Source organism: Centroberyx affinis, unplaced genomic scaffold (genome assembly GCF_046629955.1).
Source record: "Centroberyx affinis isolate AG114_WGS23_722 - 3 ecotype Tasmania unplaced genomic scaffold, CSIRO-AGI_Caff_v1 ptg003073l_1, whole genome shotgun sequence".
Classification (NCBI taxonomy): Eukaryota; Metazoa; Chordata; class Actinopteri; order Beryciformes; family Berycidae; genus Centroberyx; species Centroberyx affinis.
This window is the reverse complement of record NW_027281158.1, coordinates 255716-279948: the sequence shown is the minus strand read 5'-3', so window position 1 is coordinate 279948 and position 24233 is coordinate 255716. Positions and strand designations below refer to the sequence as shown.

General features: G+C 42.1%; 1 protein-coding gene across 1 annotated transcript in view; it reads left to right on the top strand.

Annotated features, from left to right (window-relative positions):
- Positions 1–22089, top strand: part of ahrrb (aryl-hydrocarbon receptor repressor b) — a 41578-nt gene extending 19489 nt beyond the window's left edge. The window contains exons 3-8 of the mRNA XM_071537597.1: positions 7252–7394; positions 8597–8686; positions 13893–14058; positions 16133–16254; positions 18487–18686; positions 20946–22089. Of these exons, the coding sequence (XP_071393698.1) occupies positions 7252–7394; positions 8597–8686; positions 13893–14058; positions 16133–16254; positions 18487–18686; positions 20946–22089 (1865 nt within the window). The remainder of the gene's footprint in view (positions 1–7251; positions 7395–8596; positions 8687–13892; positions 14059–16132; positions 16255–18486; positions 18687–20945) is intronic.
- The last annotated feature ends 2144 nt before the right edge of the window (positions 22090–24233 follow it).

The window sequence follows — 24233 nt, the reverse complement described above, 5'->3', positions numbered from 1 at the left end:
CTCCTAGCACAATAAATACTGAACTCACAGAGGGGAAATTGCAGACAATATTTTGGTTGTACAGTGGTAGAAATCCTTTCATTGCACAATGTTGAAGTGGTAATGCTTGAGATTCTCATTGTTCTTGATCTGCACTTCCCAGAAATCACTTGATTGATCACCCAGAGATCAGTGTGGCTAGTGCTGTGATGTCTTTTTCCTTGGATTTCCTGTTGATGAAGTTTCTCTAGGTAGCTGTTGTTTGTAAAACGCATCACTTCCTGTGTGCCAGAGGATTTCTCTCTGGAAAGACCTACTTGACAATGTTGACGCTAGATTTAGTGACTTTTCAGGCTAACCCTAACCCTGATGACTTAGAGCACTTTCACATCAAGGACCCAGGCCCGGATCTGAGTACACTTCACCCAAAAGTCCAGTTCGTTTTGGTTAGTGTGAACACTGTGTACTGTACCTGGGCACGGATCAACGAACCGTTCCCGGGTCCACTTGAAAAGGTGGTCTCGAGTACGGTTCATGTGTACTCGGGTACGGTTCGCATCAGGTCTGAAAACTACTGTACCAAAACATGGAAGTGGACTGCTATTTACAATGTGACGTCATAACTATTCGTCTGTCCCGTTCAAAACATCACCGCGAACATGACCGCGAAAGGATCTCTCTGGTCTACTGAAGAAATAAAATGCTTACTTGAAATTTGGGCAGACGAAAACATACAATCACAACTGGATATTACACACAAAAATGCCGAGATTTATTGATTAATTTGAGAGTATTTACATGCGCGTGGGTACAATAGAACAACAGAACAATGCCGTGACAAACTAAAGAAAATGAGGCTGCAATATAGCGACAACATAAACAAATGTCGCGTAGTTGATGACGCAAGTGGACTCTTCTACTTCTTCTTCTTCTTTGTGTTTATTGGCAGATCGCAAACCAACTAGGTGCATACCGCCACCGACTGTATGTAGTGTGTAGATACGTAAGTGTACTCGGGTACGGAACAACATTATTAATGTGAAAGCTGAGCGGCGGGGGAGTGGAGCGGGGGGGGGCAATCGTACTCAGGCACGGTACGAAGCAATCGTACCTAATATGAAAACGACCTTAGTTCTCAAAAGTGACTAGCGACAAATCTAGCCATTTTTTCAGACCATGAGGAGCAAAGCATTTGGAATTCTGTATGACTGATGACAATTTGTGCTACTTGTTGTCTACTCCGAGGAGGTCTGATGATCACAGCGCTTTCCATACACAGCGCATAGCCCCTTCCACCACTGAGAGTGGGGGGCTGTAGCAAATATTTGTCTTTCATGAACTGGCTATAGGTTGAATCACTGTTGTGTTATATTGGTGATACAGATCAGCAAAACGGATGTATATGAAAATTTTGCTCATTATTCCTTTAAGTTGATCAGAGCTTACTTGCCAAAAAGCAGAGGTGGAAAGTAACTAAGTACATTTACTCGAATACTGTACTTACAGTAAGTACAATTTTGAGGTACTTGTACTTTACTTGAGTATTACCGTTTTATGCTACTTTATATAAATATTGTACTTTTTACTCCACTGCCTTTATTTGATAACTTAAGTTACTAGTTACTTTGCAGATTCAGATTATTAATACAAAATATAATCAACTAATAAATTGTGATATATTATTATAGATTACTGTAAGATACCCAGCAGTATATAAAGTAGTAGCTGCAACATTAAAGTGATGCTTACACATTAATGCATCAATATAATTCAATAATATAATATATACTGTATTATTCTGAAATGGGCCATTCTGCATAATGAGTACTTTTACTTTTGTTGCTTTAAGTACATTTTGATGCTAATACCTTTGTACTTTTACCTAAGTAACATTTTGAATGCAGGACTTTTACTTGTAACAGAGTATTTTTTTAAGTAACATTTTGAATGCAGGACTTTTACTTGTAACAGAGTATTTTTATTATACTGTGGTATTTCTACTTTTACTGAAGTAAAAGATCTGAGTACTTCTTCCACCACTGCCAAAAAGCAAAGTTGTTTTACTTTAACAATGGATGGGTGGATGAGTAGATGGTGCTCTGAAGGCTGCCATTGTTTGTCAGTTGTCAGTCATTGTGTCATTGTGTGATACAGACTTCACTTCTCCACTCACTGTATTCTCTCATGAACTCTTTCTCTATACCCTCCTTTTATTCTAACCCTGTAACGTGTTAACACACGGAGGAATGCAGTCTGGTGAAAGAAGAATGTTTCCTCTCTTTTTGTAATGCAGTGTGAATGGCCCACTCTGTCTGAGCTGGTTATTCCTCTGGTGTTGCCAGCTTTACGAGACCTTGCGTGATGTTTTGCTGGAATTGAGAGAGCCTGGTAGAAGGGCTAGATTTGTCCCATCTGGCGACCTGTAGTTCAGGGTCAGTGGTTTGTCACCCCATTGCACCCAAAGGCGCCGGGTTTACGCAGTATGCCCTGCTTCAAGTCAACCGCTGCACAGATGGGGAAATTCCAATCGAAATATTTAAGTTTTGTTTTTTGATTTAAAAATGAGAGATGTCCATCTTCTGAAAACAGTGACAACCACACTGGAAATGATTGCTGGCATGAAAGTAAAACTGAAGTTACTAGTTATGTGAAGACCTTTGCTGTTGCATTTCAATACTTGGGGAATATGGAGCAGTGAACATGTTCTACAGCAGCAGTGTTCAATTTACTTTCAATTCAGACAATTCAGGAATTGGGATTTCCTCATGATTCAAATTGTAAAAACATCTGGCATATAAATATTATAAGCCACAAATCTGAATAAATGCAGTATCATTAGCAAATCTCCACAAAGAGGGGAGTGTGTGTGCATGTGTTTGTGTAAGACAGAGAGAGACTTATAAGTCACGCAAGCAGGACTCCAAACTGTCCCTCCTCTTCCTCACTGAGGCAGGTGTATCCTGTATGCGTGACGTGAGCTTTATATGTGTGTGTGTGTGAGAGTATCTGTGTTTTTGTGTGTCTCCATACGCACGCAAGCGTGTGTGTGTTGCATCAGGACCTATTGTTTCACCTCCAACATCACACAACCAACTCAACCACATGAACACACACCCCCTTTCTCCTTAACCCCCACCCCCGGGGTTGCGTGATGAAAGTCTGAAATTTGTGTGTTTGCCAGAGGGAGGGAGGGAGGGAGGGAGGGAGGGATGGATGGATGGATGGATGGATGGAGCGCTGGGAGTGTGGTGGATGGATGGAGGAAAGCCCAGCCCCCTTCCAGCTAGAGCGCACAGTAATGAGATCATTGCATGGATTATCGTGTCGCTACGCCCCACAACTGATCTGATGAGAGCTGGAGGGGTGGATGGGTGGATGGAAGGAGGTAGAGGAAGGCAGGGAGGGAGGGAAGAGAGGGCGGCTAAGAACTGGTATTTCTGAAAAAGATCTGTTTGTCAAATAGAAATACCATGCAACATAGCCAGAGTCAGATTTTAGACCTGGGGCCTCATTTATAAACACTGGGATTTATAAAAAACCAAGCCTAATGTGAGAATGTGCGTACCTCTACGGAAACTTTTGGACACAATCAGAAATGGTGTCTCCGATGACAAAGTATTGAAATAAAGGAAAATATTTTAATTACAACTTTACTCAGTTCTTTACATTCCATATCAAATTATACAGACTTCTTAAATCCCAAAGGAGCAACCAGGCCACAATAATTTATTTGTTGCTTTAGTCTAAAAGCCATCTGCCCAAAAGCATCTCCCTATTTGCAATGAACATTCATTACGGGCTCATAAGTTGCATGTCCCAATTAATTGCTACAAGTTGAAGGTGTTACGCAATTGGTCTGAATGTCACAAGGTTATAAAATAATGGAGATGTTGTGTCAAGTCGGTTCTTAAGTCTGTTATGTGTTTTTTAGTCAAATCAAATGAACGTAAAATGTTGAATGCGTGGTTGTGTTCACTCTTTCCAAAAACAGAAGGCACCATTAGGACAGTGATTCTCAACCTTTTTCATATCAAGGACCCCTAATTTAGTTCACATTAGGGACATGGACCCCCATTTGATGAGAGTTTGTCTCTCAAACCCAAATCTAAGAATATTTTTACTGTTAGATATGATTTTGTCCAGAATTCCATGACTATCTGTATTGTACGTAGAGAGATAACAGTGAAACTATGATCAAAACAGTCATTCTTCTACATTCTCTAATTGTGTTAACTTCTGGTAAATGAAATAATGGTGAAGTTTAACAATTCATCAATTTGCTGGGGACCCCCTGGAACCCCCTCAAGGACCCCTGGTGGTCCCCGGACCCCACGTTGAGAACCACTGCATTAGGATATCTGGGTCTGCCGCAGCAGTCTCATCATGTCGGTGTCACCCTCTTTTTCTGGCACAGTGCCACTAATTATCGAGGTGACATGTCCGTCAAGGGAAGAGAGGTCCGGTGTCCCCCCCCCCCCCCCCCAGTGGCACTGACACTTCATGTTGATGCATAGCAATGTGCTTCTTTGTGTCAGCCATTATATTGGACCATTTACTACTGTACGCACACACTACTGTGGTTGTTGCCGCTCAACAACTTTTTTTTGGTTGGTGAAACCCGACTTGAGGCCACCGGGGAAATTGTTTCATCAATGTTTAATTGTAGGAGTTAAAGGGGGGGGGGTATCCTAGGATGTTGCAATTCTAAGTATTTATGGTGATTTTGGTACTTTGAGGTGTGAAGTAATCACAGTAAAAAAATGGAATCATATTACTATGCCATTTCCCCACAGGCAGCAACTATAAAACATGCCACCTTGTACAAGCCAGTCAGATTTTGCTCCAGTATCTATGTAGACACTGGACTGTCTGAAATCAACCCAACAGCGCTAAGAGGAGGGCGGGCCTTCCAGAATGGCCAGCCAATCAGAGCAGTAGCTCGTTAGCATAAGAAGCTTCTTATGTAAAACGACCTATTCTCTTGTAGGTGGGAAACAAACACTGGGAAGTGAATAGCTAAAGCTATAACTAAATGATTTTTACTGAAAAAAACTTAACAGATGTATTTTATAGACACCAGGTAATTATATAAAATTGCTGAAAAAGCAAATGATACCCCTCCTTTAAGGGAGTGGAGGCTATAAGGCTAGTCATTCTGACAAAGAACTGTACGGGGGAAAACTATTGAATTAACAGATAGCAAGAAGAGCTGTTAGTGCAGGGTGACTGTGTTTACAGACCGGTAGAAACACTTTCCGTGATGATTTATTATATCAGAGATATAATCAATGTTTGTAGCATTTCCAGGCCATTTTTTTTTTAAAACATATTACTTCACTTCAGTGACCTAATTTCCCCACAGGGATCAATAGTTTAATCTTATCTCATATTAAATACGCTGCTCTGGGTCTGTCCATGTTGCATGTGAGTGGCTATTTGTTACAAGCCCTGCCTTTTTTTCATGTGAATGAGCTCATAGCTGGATAGGTAAATCCTGGGTTGACAGAGCCAGTTGATAACCAACTAGGTGAGACCAGTTGTCCGGGAACCCTCTAACCCAACCAACTAACCAACCAACCAACCAATCTCAACCACAATCACAACCACAAAAACATCATTATTTCCCGGAGAAAATGCATGTGATTGCTGTCAGCTGATCAGGATTGATTTTGTGCACATATTTTACATTAACATTGTAAGCATTTTAAATGTGAAACGTAGTGTCAAAATTGGCAAAGTTATGATTATCGTTGAAGTGAGTGCAGGTTGTTATATCATACTGAGCATTTTGAACGTTCCTACTGTATGCAGTGGTTGAGTTATTAATACAATAGTAGTGAAATTAAGCTGCTTGACAATTTATTTAACTCATAAACTTAAATATTCTTATTATGCATTAGCTCGGATACTTGATCATGTGATACACAGCAATTTGAAAGTTGAATGAGTTTCTACTGTATACAGTGGCATCAATGGTAATGATTGATTGAATTCACTGCCATGTTTTTTTTGTGTGTCTTGGCATGCCTATGTGAGTATGTATGTGTGTATGTGTATGTGTCTGTGTGTTTGGCACTACTGTGTGCTTTCTATGAACCAGCCCGGTTTATCAGGACCGTAATCCTCAGCTGCTTCCCACCAATCAGGAACTGGCTGGGGAGCGTGACCGGAGAGGATTTTGTTGTCACGACTTTAAAAATCTGCATCTCTCCTACATCACTACGACTCCCAGCAGCCCTGCAGCTACAGCACCATCGCGTGTTCAAGTGTGTGAGTGTGTGTGTGTGTGCATGTGTGTGTGTGCGTGTGTGTGTGTGTGCGCAGCTACTGCAGGTTTTTCCATTCCTTAAAACCATGTTAGTGACATTAGAAGCAGACCATGAGTGGTTTCCTGGTAACCCATATGTAGTACACCGTAATCCAGCCTTATATTTGACTCGAGCTGAGGTGCAAATCCCCCCCCCCCCCCCATACACACACACACACCCGCGCGCACACATGCACGCACACACAGTTTTCCATGATGCAAATTCTCAGAATAGACTTTTCAAATTCTATGACTGTGTTACATTTTCGTCAACATTTCACAGTCGTTAAAAAAAGTCTTTAAAAGTGAGAAAGGAGTGAAAAATAAGTTGTATCCCTCAACAGAAGTGGAAAAACATGCTTCTTATGTTCGTATGAGTGCAAAGACAAGCACAAAGCTGAATATCAGGTTGTACAGTTCTGCCACCAGAGGCAGCACTGAGTCCTACTCATCTGAATTCGCTAGCTAAAGTATCAATTAATTACTTATTTTTTCAAATGTATCTAGAATTACATTACTGCGTTTTTTACAGTGACTTTCTGTGATTTTTACACATCAGATTACTGTAATCCGTACCTACCCAACCCTGGTATAGCTACATTTGCTGGATCGGACCTGTGAATGGTAGTGGGGGGGTTTCTCCGGTGTTCCCTCATCAATATTTAATGTGTTGTTGTTATGTTAGTCTTTATAGGCTAATATGGCAAGGCAGGGCTCTGCACCACACACACTAGCACAGATGCTGGAATACAGCCCAAAATGTTCAAGTAAATGTGTTTCTTACCTGGGACTGCTCCACCTAGATAACATGATGCCAGTCTGTACTGATACAGTCAATTATTTCAATTATTTCCTCTCTTTTCTCTGCCTTTTCCTCTATTTTCTCGTCTTCCCTTCTCTTACCTCTCTCTTTCTGTCCCGCCGTTCTCCACTCTTTCTTTCCCCATCCGTCCTCCTTTACCTAGCTATCCAGGAGAAGTCCTGTAGGAAGGCCGTCGCCGAGTCCGCAGCGCCTCTGGAGGCAGCCCCCCCGCCGGCCCACCTCGACCCACAGAAACCCAGCCTGGCCCGGGACATCAGCTTGGCCGAGAGCGACCTGCTGCTGGAGGTGAGAAGCAGTGCTCCCCGGAAACCAGCACAAGACTTGACTGGCTGTACTGGGAAGTTTCCAGATAAATAGTGAATACATGTAAACGTTCCTCTGCAACCACTCCCCTATACTGTTAGTGTAAATAAGTATTCTTCGTAGGGCTGGGCGATATGGACCTAAAATCATATCTCGGTATTTTTAGGCTGAATGGCGATACACAATATATATCTCGGTATTTTCTAAGAAGTGGGCTAAATGTTCAGTTGTAAGTCGGGCTGGGCGATATGGACAAAATCAAATATCACAATATTTTTGACCAAACACCTCGATACTGATATTGCGACAATATTGTGGTGATGACTATTGGTACTTTCACAAAATATTTACACAATGAGATTTTTGATAAATAATCATCAGTAATGTGGATATAATGACTAAGTGGGTAAAGGCAAATAATAGAACAGCTAGAACAGTCTGGTAAGTTCAGAAAATGACATCACTTTACTGTAATGCAGCCTTTAAAACCAGGAAAAGACACTTATGCCATATCACGATATTACGATATCCAAAATCTAAGACGATATCTAGTCTCATATCACGATATCGATATAATATCGATATATTGCCCAGCCCTAATTCTTCTTCATCTAGCTTGGTTAAATAAAAATGTTTTCTGAGGGCGTGTTCACACCAAGCATGTTTAGATCGGTTCAGTCGAACTCCAGAGTGTGTCCTTTAGTTCGGTTTGTTTGAAAAAACAGTATTGGTCCACTTCCAAGCGGACTGTGGTGTGGTTTGTTACATGTGAGAACGTAATCAGACCAAGTACAGGAAACAACCCCAAAAAATATGGTTTCATGAGTACATTGTTCGTTGATCCATATAGTTTTGTGGGTATAAGGATGAATATTGACATCTGATAGCCAGCAGTTGGAAAGCCTAGCTAATTAACGAAATGGACTCATATCCATTCATACATTTGTCTGTATAATATCACATGCTGGTGCATTGAATTCACATTTTACAACGGTTTGCCCTCCTTCCTTCCCACAATCGGGGACAAAACCACCCCTAAGCAACACAGATATGAAACATTATGGAGGAAACATTTATTGTCATTATAATCAGTGTTGTAGAGGAAATCAGAGGGTTGGTAAACTGTTGAAATGAGTATATCTCTCACTCTCCTGCTGCTTTTCCTTATGTTGCCTCTTTCCCAGGCTCTGACCGGCTTCACCCTAGTGGTCAGCAGTGATGGACTGATCTTCTACGCCTCCGCCACCATCATCGATTACCTAGGATTCCATCAGGTATCACCCGATCAAGACAGCCAGTCAATGAATCAGTTCATCAATTAAATAAAGACATCTGGCTTTTTAGACAGCAGCACGATTGTCCCGGCCTTGGCTTGAGGTCGGAAAACTCTTATGACCCCGAGATTCACCGTTCAGAGGACAAAAAATCCTTTCTGTATAAAGTTTACTATAAGCCATGAAATTGAATAAATAAAATCATTTAATTTAACCCAGTTTATATGGTGATGTAGTAAGTGCGAGGTCAAACCCTTTGGCTCATGAAAGCAAACACAACAACAGCCTGCCTGTGTGTGTGTATGCAAATGCTTGTGTGTAAATGTATGCTTGGTGCTTGTGTGTGTGTGTGTGTGTATGTCTGTTTTGTGCTTATGTTAGTGCTTGTGTCTGTGCATTGGTGTGTTTTGTGAAATCAAGACTGTTCTGTCATCAGTTCAAAGTCAGTTTCCAAAGCTGTTTTAATATGATTTTTTTTATAGTGTCATAATATCATATTGTGAACATTTTTTGCTAGTTTGGATTGACATTGAACTTCATGAACCTCATGCAAAGTGCCATCCATCATATACTTTCTGGAATTGTTAGATTGTTATACGGACGACGGTTCACAATTTATCAGTTGTTCTCCAAGAGTTAGCTGGATTTTATCATCCTTTTGGATATTTTTGATTTTTTTTTAGTCTTCTCCCTCTGCATGTGTGAGGAGAGGAAAGCCATATAGTTACCTCTCTCCGTCCCCCATTGACTACAGAATGCATGTTGTAAATCAAGCAGATCTTTTCACGGTGACAGTGTTCAAAGCCTTGCGTGCCTGCAGACATGGATATTATTGGGAGGGTGAATATTTTAGTGGCTGCTATTTTATGGGAAGGGTGGGGCGGGGGTGGGGAGGGGGGTTGAGGGGGTATGGTAAAGAGCTGGGGATGGAAAAAAGGGAGGGGGGAGAAAACAGAGGAATTAGGATTGTGGGCTGGGCTGCCAGCTTTTTCATTGGAGTTGAATGTCTGTCCTCATGCAAGCGGCTCTGGAGTCACGCAAGGGCGAGAGAGAAAGACAGAAAGCATAGAGAGAGAGGAAATAGAAGCAAAGAGAGAGGGGGAGGGAGACGCTGAGAAAGAAAAGGTAGAGAATGACACTAAAGATGGAGAAGTTTAAAGGAATAGTTCACCCTAAAAATGTTGTCATTATTTACTCATCCTAATGTCCATCAAAACACTGGTGAAGTTGTATGTCCATATAACACACATGTCAGCGTTCTCCAAAAGAACTGGAGCTGGTTCTTTAGAGTTCCAAAAAGGTAAAAACTAAAATAATATTACTTCAAAAAGCACATGCAGCATAATCCAAGTGTTCTGAATCCAAACCACTGCTGCACTCCAAAATAGTCCAAAACATTACACCAGTATTTAGCGCAAGTCTTCACTAAAACCCTACTAGCATCTTTACAATCAACATTTTTACATTGTGATTAGGGCTGAACGATTTTGAAAAAATATTGAATTGCGATTATTTTGACTGATATTGCAATTGCGATATGATTTGCGATATTAGAGGGAATGATCATTTTTACATCATTATTCTCATTTTCATTGAAAAACGTATTAAAATGATTATGGTGTGATTTTTGCGGGGATGTGTACCAAACAAAGATGTTTTCTTAAGTCTGTAGAATATGATGTGCACCACAATATTTCATTTAAAATGGTATTTTGACACACATTTCGCCTTTAACAAATATTGCGCCTCCTGCGATTTGAAAATTGCAGTAGGCCATATTGCGATTTTGATAAAATTTCGATTAATTGTTCAGCCCTAATTGTGAGCACTACAACAACTACAATTTACCCTTTTCAATTCAAAAGAAATGTGGGAAATGAGATTTGAGTGATTTAATTATTAGGACCCATCTCCTGTGATGACGGCTGTCTCCAAAATGTGTTTACAATTATGTGGGTGATACAAGCGGTCTCAATAGCATTGCACACTCCCTGTTGTTAAAATCTTTCCCTTTGACTCCAAACAAATGCTGAGCGATTTTCTGTGTGCAGACATCAAAGTTAAAGCTAAGCATGCATGATCCAGATGGCAACTGCATATTTTTTTTTAAAAAGTAAACTTTAAATGAATTAAGAATGCCTTGCATTTGATTGATTAGATTGACACCCGTGGCATTTTTAAATCATACATCGTGTTGTGAATGAGTGTCACGGGCCATCAGGTCACAAAGCCTGCTCAACCACCACAAACCTTCAATTTGACCCAAAACATAAAAAATTGACTAAATGCTCTAAATAGGAGTTAGGAAGAAGAGAATCTGAGAGTGACACTGGCAACAGCCAATGGGAGTTTAGATACAGGGGGAAGAAAAAGAAAATGAACCGGAAAAGAAGGAGTTTATATCAGCCAGACAGCCAACTCCACTTGCTCCAATCTTGATAATTGCTATGCAATTTCATTTGGAGGAATAAGTCTCATATAAAATAGTATAAAATGGGACTGTGGATCAGTCACAATTGCAATTTAAAAATGTATTCCTCATTAACATTATTCTGCTAATAATGTCTCATAATACATATATAATGTAAATGTAAACTATAGCTTCTGTATCATGGAGCAAGAAAAAATAGAACACCATTTTGTAATTGTATTTACAGTGAATTGTTCTGGATGAATAGGTAAAATTAAAATGTTTGGTTTTTGAATGACTTTGCATATTTAGGAAAATAAACACCTTTTATATTTGTTTTACTGGAGCGTATGTACAGCTCCACATGACCACATGACCTCTATTGCCTATTTCACGCTTGTGTTGTTTTGTATTGATACTCCTGCACATGCAGTGGTATTAAGCAGTTTTTGACTGGTCATATTTTTGTGAGATTTGTGAATTTTGACATAAGACGTTGAGAGAATTGGGTAGTGTATGATCCCTTCTCACACAACTTTCTGACAACAAGGCAAGGATTTCCTCAAGACCAATCATTTAGTCTGAACTGCCCTCCCCTCCTAACCCCTAACCTCCTCTCCCCATCGCCATGTCTCTTTCTTTTTACTCCCCTCTCTTTCAGTGTTTGGGGCATCCCTCCATCTCTCCCTCCTCATTCCCTTTTCTACTTCCAGCACTCCCCAGCGTTCCTCGTTTGGCTCTGAACCGCCTTTGTTCTCGCTCCGATCGTTTTGTCCTGACACTCTTGGTGTGTTTGATGTGTTTAATGCTTCAGGTCAACGCTTCTGGCCAATACACAATGTAGGCACTGATAGGAGGGTTAATAAGGTCATCGCCCTCCGACTGTGTCACTGTGTCTGTCCTCTCTCACTCTCTTTCTCTCTCTCACACACACATGCACACAGAGTCTCCCTTTCACACACAATCACTGATCCTTTATGATGGATGTAATGTAGCAGAATGTTTTTGACTATATTTATTGGGTTAGTGCAGTTAGCGTTATACCTCGTCTTACACATCATTATATCTGAGATGAGTCTATGAACATCTGTCTCCAACTGTCACAGACATTTTGTATCTTTTCCTTGCATAAGGCATCAGAGTGAGTCTTGAATGTTTTCTTGCTCAGAACCTCTCATTACATTCAATGTACTTGTACAGTAGTTTTAATAGGTTCGCTCCTAAAGATTGTTGTGTGCTCTTGATGAAAGTGTAATGAATAAAGAGGCAGTCGGGCTGTCCCCACAGTTTAGTCTTCCAGTTGTCTCACACAAGATCATCACAGCTTATTTGCTAAAAATGTGAGTGTATTTCTTTAAAGATGCTATATGTATCTATAAATCATTATCACATCAATTTTGAGACCTTAGTATAATCACCGTAAACAAATGAGACCACTGTCAAGACAACTGGCAGCCTCTGCTGGCCTCTACACTGCACAAAAGCTGCTCTATCTGCTCTCTCCTCACAAAGGGAGATTGCTTCGTGAGGAGAGAGTGCAAGTTTTTTAGATCTAGACGACATTTCGGTAGTGTTGTAGTCGAGACCACCTAAACCGAGACCGAGTCAAGACCAAGACCAGAGCATATCAAGTCTGAGTCAAGACCAAGACTTTGAGGGGGGCCAGACCGAGTCAAGACCAAGACCGAAGGGGGGCGAGACCGAGTCGAGACCGAGACCAGACCAATGCGAGTCCATTTTCAAGACCATATAATCAGAGTGATGGCTCAACATTTACACCATTTCTCTGCTAAAATTCAAAAAGAAAGAAAGCATTATTTAGGACATTACAATTCGATTTCACTGACCTTTGGAAAGGCTCAAGACAGTGGGCAGAATGAAACATAAGTGTTAAAACACCCTGAGCACAGAGCTTCACTAAAACATTAAAAATTATTATCAGGTTATAGCTGACCCTTGCTTTGTACAATGTATAATTATTTGGTTCCTGAAATGAGAAGAAACACTCTACGATTTTCATAATTTACTGTCATGTATAGGCTACAAATTGTTTTTATGTTCTAGTGTTTTGACTTTGACCAATGTGACAACTTGCCCCACTCTCCCCTACTCAATCTGCCAGAGCCCCGTTGTGCACAATGTACTCGCCTGTGTTAGTAACGGTATAAACAGTAACCTGATAACACGTCTTCTGCTGCACTACAGACTTTAACGGTAACGTTATTACCTTGTGGAATTTAAGTAACGTTAGTGAAATAATTTAACCTTTAAAAGTTATTGGTTGCAATTTGAAGGGGGAAGTTTTACATCCAATCACAGTAAAAATAAATACTAAATCAGACAATGCACCGGCAGGTAATGATGTTACTGCAATTGTGGTCTCGACTGGTCTTGAAATAAAATTCCGAGTCCTCTTTGTCCGAGTCAAGAGTCAAGACCGAGTAAAAATGCAGTCGATTCCGAGACGAGACCGAGACCATCAAAATGTGGTCTTAAGACCAGTCTCGAGACCAAGACCGATCTCGAGTACTACAACACTACATTTCGGCTAATCTCTATAAACAGATATCTGCATATGAGACGTCATCTAGAAGCTATCAAAGCTATCGATTGTCACCACCATGGTCTCATTTCTTAAGGTATCACAATTAATTTGATAGTGATGTATTGATGGCTGGAAATGCTACACAGAGCACTTTTAAGATTTCAGACGGTGACAGTAGTAAACCTTCTGTCACTCACTCTCTCCCACCCACCAACCATTTTGTTCTGCCTTTCTCCCCCTTGGTCTCCCAGACGGATGTGATGCACCAGAATGTTTTTGACTACATCCATGTTGAGGAGCGTCAGGAGTTCAGGCGACAGCTCCACTGGTCCATGTGTCCTCCCCCAGTCCAGACCAGTAGTTCCCAGCAGCAATCTGGAACGTCCAACCCGGACTGCAGCGCTCCAACCACAACAGGTTACACACTACATTGTTGTATTAGTAATTAGTAATGTTGTAATACTACATTGTAGTATTACAAGACTTTAAAGGGATATGACATCACATGAGTAAAATGCAGGCTTTCCTCTTAAACGATAAAAGTTTTAATTTTAACATGATTGCCGCATTGTGCTCATGTGTACCACATATATCAGTCAAACCCTAATAACCAATTACTATTTCATCAAATGCCTGTCCTTCAGCGGGAGAAAGATCTTTCAAAGCGAGACAGGTAACGGGCGTCAGGTACGTTTAGCTTGTTAGCCTTTATGCACGGTGCTTTGCATCGTTATTTACAAATGTGTTGCAGTTTCCATTGCCCTCTAGTGGTCAGAAAAAAATGTTTATTGCGGCTTTAAACAAGTCTACCAATACAACATTTGATTGCTCCCCCATCTGATGTGGCCTCTAACGGTCTATGAGGTTCCTACAACCAAAGTCAAGAAGCTGGAGAGAACAGTCAGTTCATACATCAAGAAATGACTTGGATTCCCGCGTTGCCTCAGCAATGTCAGCTGGTATGGTAACGGTGCACTGGAGCTGACTGTCTCTCCTCATTACTGAGGAGTAAAAATGCGCCAAGGTATGGCTGGACATGACCCTGACTGAATCCCAAGACTCCACAATACGAGTGGCTGCTCTCAGGCTGGCTACAGGGAGGAAGTGGGCCCCGTCTGCTCTCAAGCATGGAGACATAGTAGGTCAGGTGCAGCATGGAGGAGCCGGTTTTGGTCTCGGAACAAGCAGACCTACTAACCCTTACCCTAACAGCAGGAGGAAGCAGAGCGATGCACAAAGGCGCCTCACAGGCTAAGCAGGGCCAATGGACGAGATGGGAAATCCTGGAGCATTGGAAACTCACCTGGAGGGATCTTTGGGAGATGGAAGGAAGCAGACTTAGCTTCATCATCAGAGCCACCTATGATGTTCTTCCCACTCCTAAGAACCTACATGTCCCCTCTGCCAAACACCAGCAACATTAAAGGAATAGTTTACCCAAAAATGAAAATTCAGTCATTATCTACTCACCCCCATGCCAGTTGAAACTCGGGTGAAGTTTGTTAGTCCATACAGCAGGCCCTGAGCTCCACAGCGGAACGGTATAGAAGCCTTCTCCAAAACAACTGAAGTTGCTGGGGACCCGAGTTGACCTGACTTCATGGTTAAAAAAAATAATGGAAAATAACCATAAAATGGCTTCATGCAGCTCGTCCAGCATAATGCAAGTCTCCGGAAGCCAAGTGATCCCAAAGTGACTTGAAAAGACCGACATTTACACCATTGTTTTGACCTGTCCAACACTAGTATTTCCATGCCGTTTTCTAAAAGTTTCCCGTCCACACTAATACGCAAAAATATAGGAAAACGGTGAAATCTACCCTCCTGGGCATGCGCAAGCTTCCGACCCATGACGTTTATGTCGTTACCCCGATGGTTACCACTGTTTACGGAAGTGTTGTCAGGGCTGCAGTAGCAGAGCCTTAAGCGCCAACAAGATGTCCAAATCACGACAAAAGACGGACAAAAGTGAGCCAGACTTCTTTGTCTGGACAGATGACGAAGTTGAGCTGCTTTTGAAAGTAACGACCGACTACAAGACCGCCAAAGCCATGGAGAATATAGACTGGGAGTCTTTTGGGAGTGTGACTACCGCCTGAGATCACATGACAATCTCCGTTTTCGGTGGTCGTCTTAGTGTGGATGGAAGGCCAAAATGGAGAGATAAAGATGCGTTTTTAAATTTCCCTGGGTTAGTGTGGACAAGGCATCAATTTTGAGTACCACAGGGGTTGAATAAAAAATGTCAGCTTTTCACCATTTTTAAATCCACTTTGACATTATACGTAGATCAGTGAAAAAAAATCCAAATTTTATCCATTTTGAGTTGAGGCTGTAACCAAAAGTCAAAGGGGTTAAATACTTTCTGAAGACACTGTATGTGTGTAGACTGTTGATCATGCGTGTGTGTGCATGTTTGCATCTTTGCCTATGTATAAGCTATATGTGTGAATATAATTTCTGAGCACTTGTGTATGTGTGTGTGTTACAGGTGAGGACTATGTAGTTGGCGGTCCGTTCAGTTGTGAGAACTCGGACGAGTTGGCTCCGTTCTTCAGCCGCTGCTTCATCGCCAGGGTCCGCTGCCTCCTGGACAGCACCTCCGGATTCCTGGTCTGTGCGTGTGTTTGAGTGTGTGTGTGTGTGTGTGTGTGTATGTGTGTGTACAATCACTACACTGGCTCCCAATCAGCCCCAGAATCAATTTTATCTTTAAGATCACCTGGCACTGGCCTTTTAACCCTCCCTATAGCCAGAACCAAACAGGCTGAGGAGGCAGCGTTTAGCATTTGGAACAGAAACAAAACTCCAGATGGTTTTAAGGGAAAATATAAAGACATACAGTTTTATTGCTACATTTCACTAAATTCTTTTAACCATACTTTATACTCTCACTTTCTTGTATACCGTTTACACTCACACTTTTTATACTTATATACTCTCAACTGTTTTTATTCGTCTATGATGTTTTTCAGTCATGTTTATAAAGCACTTTGAGTTGCATCATCGTATGGGTAACACTTTACAATAAGGGTTCCTAAGTTAAGGATTAGTTAATGCTTAATAAGCATTAACTAACCCTTAATTAACAGTTAACTAATGTGTCTGGTAATCATTTACTAATGGTGTTCATGTTAACTAAGGTATTATTTTATACATTATTTAATAGTCATCTTTATAAACTATTAAATAATGTATAAATTATTACCTCAGTTAACATGAACACCATTAGTAAATTGCACATTAGTTAACTGTTAATTAAAGGTTAAAACCCTTACTAAGCATTAACTAACCTTTAACTTAGTGACCCTTATTGTAAAGTGTTACCAAATATCCATGCTAAAACACTTCAACACTGTTAAAAACAGCTTTTGGTGATGTACATTTTATTTCTGGGCCCATTTTGTAGTTTGGTGCTGTATTTTTCTTATTCCCACAGATAACTGGGTAAAAACGTGACCATGTTGAATTTTTTACACACAGCTACAATGGAGTTTGATAGCAGAAAATGTTCCAGCTATCTGATACATCTTTGGTAAATGGCAGGTTTTGGCATCAGCCCCTCAGAATCAAAGAGCAAGGGCTTCTTTCTAGAACTACCATTTTTTTTTACCAATGTTTAACAATCATATAGGGAGAAATCCATTGTAGAAGAGGAAAAGATAAAAAAATTTCCACTGACAGTAGCCTCAATGCATGCAGTGCAGCCACAAGACATGTTGTGTTTTGAGTTAGGGCCACGTCTTGTCGCTTTTTCTTGACTATTACTATCACTATTACTCTCTCCACCTACATGTATAACACACAGCTGAATGCAACAAGTTCATGCCTGTTCTCTGGTCAAAGGCATTCTGCAGTTTTTACAAATAAGATGGTGTATTGCTTCATACACAATCTGTGTCATCATTTTTGTCATTTTTTTTGCAATTAACACAGTTCCCTGTGGTCTTTAAAACATGTTTGAGAAGTGTACAGCCAAAAAAAAAATTCTCAATGTCTCCATTGTAAAGAATAGGATGTTGTCTGTGTGATTTCATGCAAATGAACCACTGCTGTGATTGCCCACCTCATCAAAGGGTTAGACTTTTGGCTCTGACAAGAAAAGCTAGAAAATAGACTCTGTGGAGTATTTTGCAATGGTTTCAAACGTGAGAACTGGAACTAACCGTTTTATAATACCATGCTCCTTGCTCCTTAGGGCCAGCAATGGCCACCCCACAGCCTCATAAAATGCATATCGTCAGTCCTGAGTGATGTCACTACGGGCTCCAAATCAAACTGGCTTGTAGAATCACGTAATTTTTAAACAAGGAAACTATGGCAAAATGGGAGAAGTTTCAGATTTCACATTTTCTCAGCTACAAAATACGGAAGGGCAAAGGAAAACATTTTTTTTCAATATGGGGCCTTTAATGTGTTTTGACTTTAATGTGTGTACAACATGCAGAAAAAACCTGATTCCACTTAAAGCTGCGCTATGTCATTTTTGCACGTTGGCGGCCCAAATAGCACTGAGAGTTAACTCTTTGAATATTGAGGACTTCCTTGCCCAGAAAACCTGTAAGGTTTCCTGTGTGGAGCAGATTTCACACCACTGACCATACCCATTACCAGAATTTAATTTGGACATTATGAATCTACAAGATCTCAATTACTGGGAATGGGAAGCTCTTCCTTGTTGCAGCCCTACTTTCTGATTTAGGCTGATTAAGATGGATAGAGTACAGTAAAATATTGCCTTGTGCAGCTTTAAATGCTAACTGTAAGTTTATTTCTCTTGCCTAGAGCATGTAGTTTGGAGGTGTAACTAATGCTAACTGTGCTTTCCTTCCTCCTCCCTCATAGAGCATGCAGTTCCAGGGCAGCCTGAAGCTCCTGCAGGGCCAGAAGAAGAAGACGGAGTTGGGAGTGTCACTGCCCCCCCAGCTGGCACTGTTCTGCGTGGCAATACCCCTTATGATGCCCTCCATCACTGAGCTGAAGATGAAAGGAATGGCTGCCCGAGGCAAAACCAAGGGAGGTGCCGGCAACACATTGGAACGAAGGTGAATATTTGGGGAGAGTATACCGATGTACCAAACTTGTTACATTTAGGACAGTGGGATCACAGTTTACCCATCTCCTTTGTAGTGTCCTGATGTTGTGGTGTGTGTAAACATGCACCGGTTAATTTGAATATTTACCGACAGCGTGGTACATAGACCGGCCAGTCTGTGCATTTAGCGCCGATGTGGCAAATGTAGAATAGTTCACCAAATATTCCCACGTAACCCGGTTTATCTGCACATATGGTTCATGTGCGGTTCACCATCCAATTGGTTTAGCCATCAGTTCATAAGCCTAGCATAGGCATAGCCCTGTCTTAAAAACTCTAAGAGGCAGTCATAATGTTGTGAATTAAGTTTTTAAAATCTGATTAAATACATTTTGATTGCGCTATTGGTTTGGCATTATTTATGCAGTAATGTTAAATATTGGTTAATTACACACTTGATATTATAACGGGCTAAGCCGCGGTGGGTGCCGGATGACCCACTCCAACCTGACGGCTATATTTCCTCTCTCTATAAGTAATTAACCAATAGTTAACACTACTGCATAAATAATGCAAACCAAAATTAACATTGTTAATGGCAATGTGTGCCTGATTTTCTAGCCCGATTTGAATCTGAGCGGGATCGGGAGGGCATTCGGACCTGACAGTCTGCGCAGACTATCCTTTAGTGCAGTGGTTCTCAACGTGGGGTCCGGGGACCACCAGGGGTCCTTGAGGGCATCCCAGGGGGTCCCCAGCAAATTGATGAATCGTTAAACTTCATTATTTCATTTACAAGAACAATTAAAGAATGTAGGAGACTGACTATTTTGATCATAGTTTCACTGTTATCTCTCTCCCTACAATACAGATAGTCATGGAGTTCTGGACAAAATCATATCTAACAATAAAAATATTCTCAGATTTGGGTCCGAGGGACAAAATCGCATCAAATGGGGGTCCGTGGCCCTAATGTGGACTAAATTAGGGGTCCTTGATATGAAAAAGGTTGAGAACCACTGCTTTAGTGTAAACGGGCTGAAGATTGCTGTTACTGTTTGGCCCGACACGGTTTTGTGAAACATGTTTGAGTTTGTTGGGGCAAGTCTGGTCGGGCTCGTGCATTGTGACTCACCAAGACTGAAATCTGAGTGACACTGGCAACAGCCAATGGGGGGGTTAGATCCAGGGGGAAGAAAAAGAAAATGAACCGGAAGAGCAGTCACGTTCAACAGCAACTATGCCCCCTCATGTAGATTTAGTTGCTCCACTCTTGATAATTGCTATACAATTTAATGTGGAGGAAATGGTGTGTGCCTGGATCAGTCACTTAAGTATGCAATTACAAATTAAGTGAAAGAAGTCCTATACAAAATTCCTCATCAGTGTTATTCTTATAATGGCGTCGATGACAGAGATCTTATGTCACAGAGAGGTCACACACTTGATGAGGTAAAGCCAGATAAGGCACTGCCTGAGTTCTAGCATCATACATTCCATTCAATCTTGCGAAAACATGCGCTCCCATGCTACACAGCACTGAAAACATGGAGGTGGACCGCTTTTCTTTCTACACCTTTCAAGGTCAAGGTTTGTCGAGATTCGAGTCATAAAAATCAAACATGTTTGAAATAATGGTGATGGTCTTGATTGGGATGCAAGAGATTTAAGTCCTGAACCCACACTACAAGATCATTTGTATGACAGCTCAAAACTAGCGCCAACTTGGTCTAATTTTGAAAATTGGTTGTCATGGTAAAATAGTGGCTATTATACATATATTATACATACTAGAATTTATAACCTCCTCCTCTCCTCCTCTCCTTTCATTGTCTCCTCTCCTCTCCTTGTCTCCTCTCCTCTCTCCTCTCCTCCTTTCCTCTCTCCTGTCCTTGTCTCCTCTCCTCCTCTCCTCTCCTCTCCTTGTCTCCTCTCCTCCTCTCCTCTCCTCTTCTCCTCTCCTCTCCTTGTCTCCTCTCCTCCTCTCCTCTCCTTGTCTCCTCTCCCCTCTCCTCTCCTTGTCTCCTCTCCTCTTCTCCTCTCCTCTCCTCTCCTGTCCTTGTCTCCTCCTCTCCTCTCCTCTCCTCTCCTGTCCTTGTCTCCTCCTCTCCTCTCCTCTCCTCCATGGTGGGACACACAAACACACAAACCGCTCTCCAAGTACAGTAGTGGGATTTGTGTAAGATGTCCCCAGCATGAGGTGAAATATGATTATCAGCACTATAATGACCTCCGCAGAGTAAGATGATGTTTTTGTTGATTCCCATAGTGATAAGAAGCACCGCCCCTCCCGAGGGTCATGTGACAGCAGCGACTTCCTGCTCCTAAACTGGAGCAGCTCCGCCCCGTCGCGAGGAGACTCATATCCCCATTACAGCCCCTGGACTCCGCTCTGCAAAGACCCCGCTCTGCGATACCGTCACGACGGCTTCTGTCCCCAGGACGAACCCCTCGACTTCTGCCTGTCCTCGCCGGGAGGAGCGGGAGGGCCCAGAGCTCCGGGCGGCTCTCCACAGCACCCCCACTCTTGGGACTCCCACCGAGGGCAGGCCGGCTCGGCTCGGAAGCACCCCGGAGGAGGGTGCTATCTGACGGATACACCGGGCAAGTACCCGACCTCTCACCGGGGGAAGGGTTTTCGGACGTCCCATAACGGGGCGTACAGACACGAGGGCGGCAAGCTGTACGGAGGGGTTCCCGGCGATATGGAGGGCTACTGTGAGAATGCAGGAGGAGGAGGAGGAGGAGGGATGAAGGAGGACGGTAGGTACATGTTTGGACTAGACTGCTACAACGGCGTGATGTTGCCTGAGACCGCCATCAAGACCGAACGGGACTCCGACTCAGAGGACACGGGGGGGAGTCTGTACACTATTGGACACAATGGGGCGTGGGAGAAACATCGCTATAGCAGCTCCACATACGCTGAGCACCAGCTCCAAGTAAAGACCGAGACAAACTTCTACAACCACTACACCACCTGCCAGAGAAGCAAAGGCAGCCTCAGCCCTTCTCCCATCAACGGACACCACAAGTACTTGTACTCCGCCGCTGTTAGCCGGCTGCCCAAATCCCTCTTCAACAACAGAGACCTAGGACAGTTCAGCCCTCATAGAGTAGCCGATCCTCTCTGCGGCAACCAGGGGGGGAACTGCCTGGACCACGTGTATGAGGATGTCAGCATGGAGCACAAAGGCTACAGCAACAGCAGGATGAGCCACGAGGAGAAACTGGATTACGTGTTCAGAGATCACAGCATGGTCCAGTCAATAAAGAGGGAGCCTTTGGACTCACCGCCATGGTCTGACAGCAGCAGCCAGGACATCGGGCAGCTGCAGAGAGACATAGTGGTAACCAACTGTGGCGTGAACACTTTGGTGCAGAAGTCGAACCCTTACATCTACATGCAGTAATTTCATAAGAAAATATTAATTTAAGGTACCTAGCTATGCCAGGATGTGTCGGCAATGGCATTATCCACTTTTCACCATTGAAAGTGTTGAGCGGATGCAGTGTAGCTGGAATTTAAAGGAATAGTTCACCCAAAAATGAAAATCATCTACTCACCCTCATGCCAAATGAAACACAGGTGGAATGTGTTAGTCCATATAACACACAGGGAGGTTGCCAGCACAACTTGGTAGCAGCCTTCTCCAAAACAACTGAAGTCAATGGGGACCAGTTCTTTAGAGTTCCAAAACAAAAACAGCCAAACAATCACACTGTGAATAGAAAGACCTATACACCATTATTTGTTGCAAATCAATCAGCTGTAGTTAAGATTTGCACTAAATGATGGTGTAAATATACTGTAGGTCTTTTTGGAACTCTGAAGAACTGGTCCCCACTGACTTCAGTTGTTTTGGAGAAGGCTGCTATGGAGTTGTGCTGCCAACCTCCCTGTGTGTTATATGGATAAACTTCACCTGTGTTTCAACTGGCATGAGGGTGAGTAGATGATGACAGAATTTTCATTTTTGGGTGAACTATTTCTTTAAAGGGGCAACATCTGATTTTTATTACCTAATCTCCAAATTAGACTATGGCTACAATAAGAACAGCATGAAAACAAGACCTAGACCTAACCATCTCAGGTGAGACCTGGAGGAAATCCATAGACGGATACAAACCTCAACTATGTGTGCCTGCCATGCATTTGTGCAGTTCAAATTTATCCATCGTATCCATATCCCCAAAACCAAACTAGCTAAGATTTACCCTCAGGTGTACCCTACTTGTGATAAGTGTGAGTGTGCTTATGCATCACTCCTTCACATGTAGTGGTCATGCCCCAGCTTAGCTGAGTTTTGGACCTCTGTCTTCAGAGCTTTATCAGAAATTCTCAGCTGCCACATTGAGCCCAATCCTCTATGTTCCCTCTTTGGCCTGGCATCAGTTGAGCTACATCTGCCTCAACAAGACACCCTTGTCTCTCTTTTACGCGCACTGAGTTATCTTACTCAAATGGATTATAGAGACATGATGTCCTGTATGAAATTTGAGAAAATCTGTTATACCAATCAAGGATCTGAAAACAAATTCTAGAAAAGATGGAGCCCCTTTCCTGATGCTCTCTGGAAAGCCTTCTACTGAAGTTGTAGTGTCTGCTGCCCCCACCCCCTTCTTTTTTTTTATCCCCCATTGGAGCTGTGCCCTTTTAGAATGTTGTGTGTGTGTGTGTGTGTGTATGTGTGTGTGTGTGTGTGTGTGTGTGTGTGTGTGCAATGTAATTAGTCCAAGACTATGGGTTGGTTGCAAAGGGACAAACTGCTTTTGTAAATGTTGCCTGGTTTGTGTGATACTGACATTGAACAAAAAGACATGTTTAAAACATTTATTGTGATACTTTGGGTATAATTATCATGGACAATTACGGTGGAGACGATTGGTAGCCTCTATGTCACTCCAGTGGTATTACTATTGCTATTGTCTCTCCAAATTAAGACCGTATTTCCCATAAACCCCGTTGTTTCCTATCCCCATTCTCCCTCCTTGCCATTTTTGGCTTTACTGAATAGGCTAAACACGTTGGAGGTGATTTTTCCATCGGCCTTTTACTTCCAGTTCTTCCAGTGCTCTATTTGCACTGGAAGAACAGGGCCCTCTTCCTGATTTGTGCCATAAAGCAATCTCACCTGTTAAGCAATCCAGCAGATTTCCCACCAAATCTGACTTGGTAGCACAAAATGTAAAATACAGCGTAGAGGCGGCCAGTCTTCTTGGCAATGGTCTTGTTTGTTTATAATAATTATACTAATGTCTCAAAATGAATGTGGTAATGGTTTATTGATGGTAACAAAAAAAAAATCTTACTCAGGAGCCTGCCAACAGCCTGAAAAGTGAAATATTCAGATAGGAAAGGACAAGGACAAAGGACACTACTTTTCATTTGATTAAAAAATATAGAATGTAATCTGAGGTTAAAATATTTGTAAATGCTATCTCAGGTTACAGGGATACCTTAACATTTTCCATTTTATTCAGATAATTTTTCTTCACCAGACACGTGTCACGAGGTGAAAAAAAGGGTAATGCATTGGCTCATCAGCTGACAGCA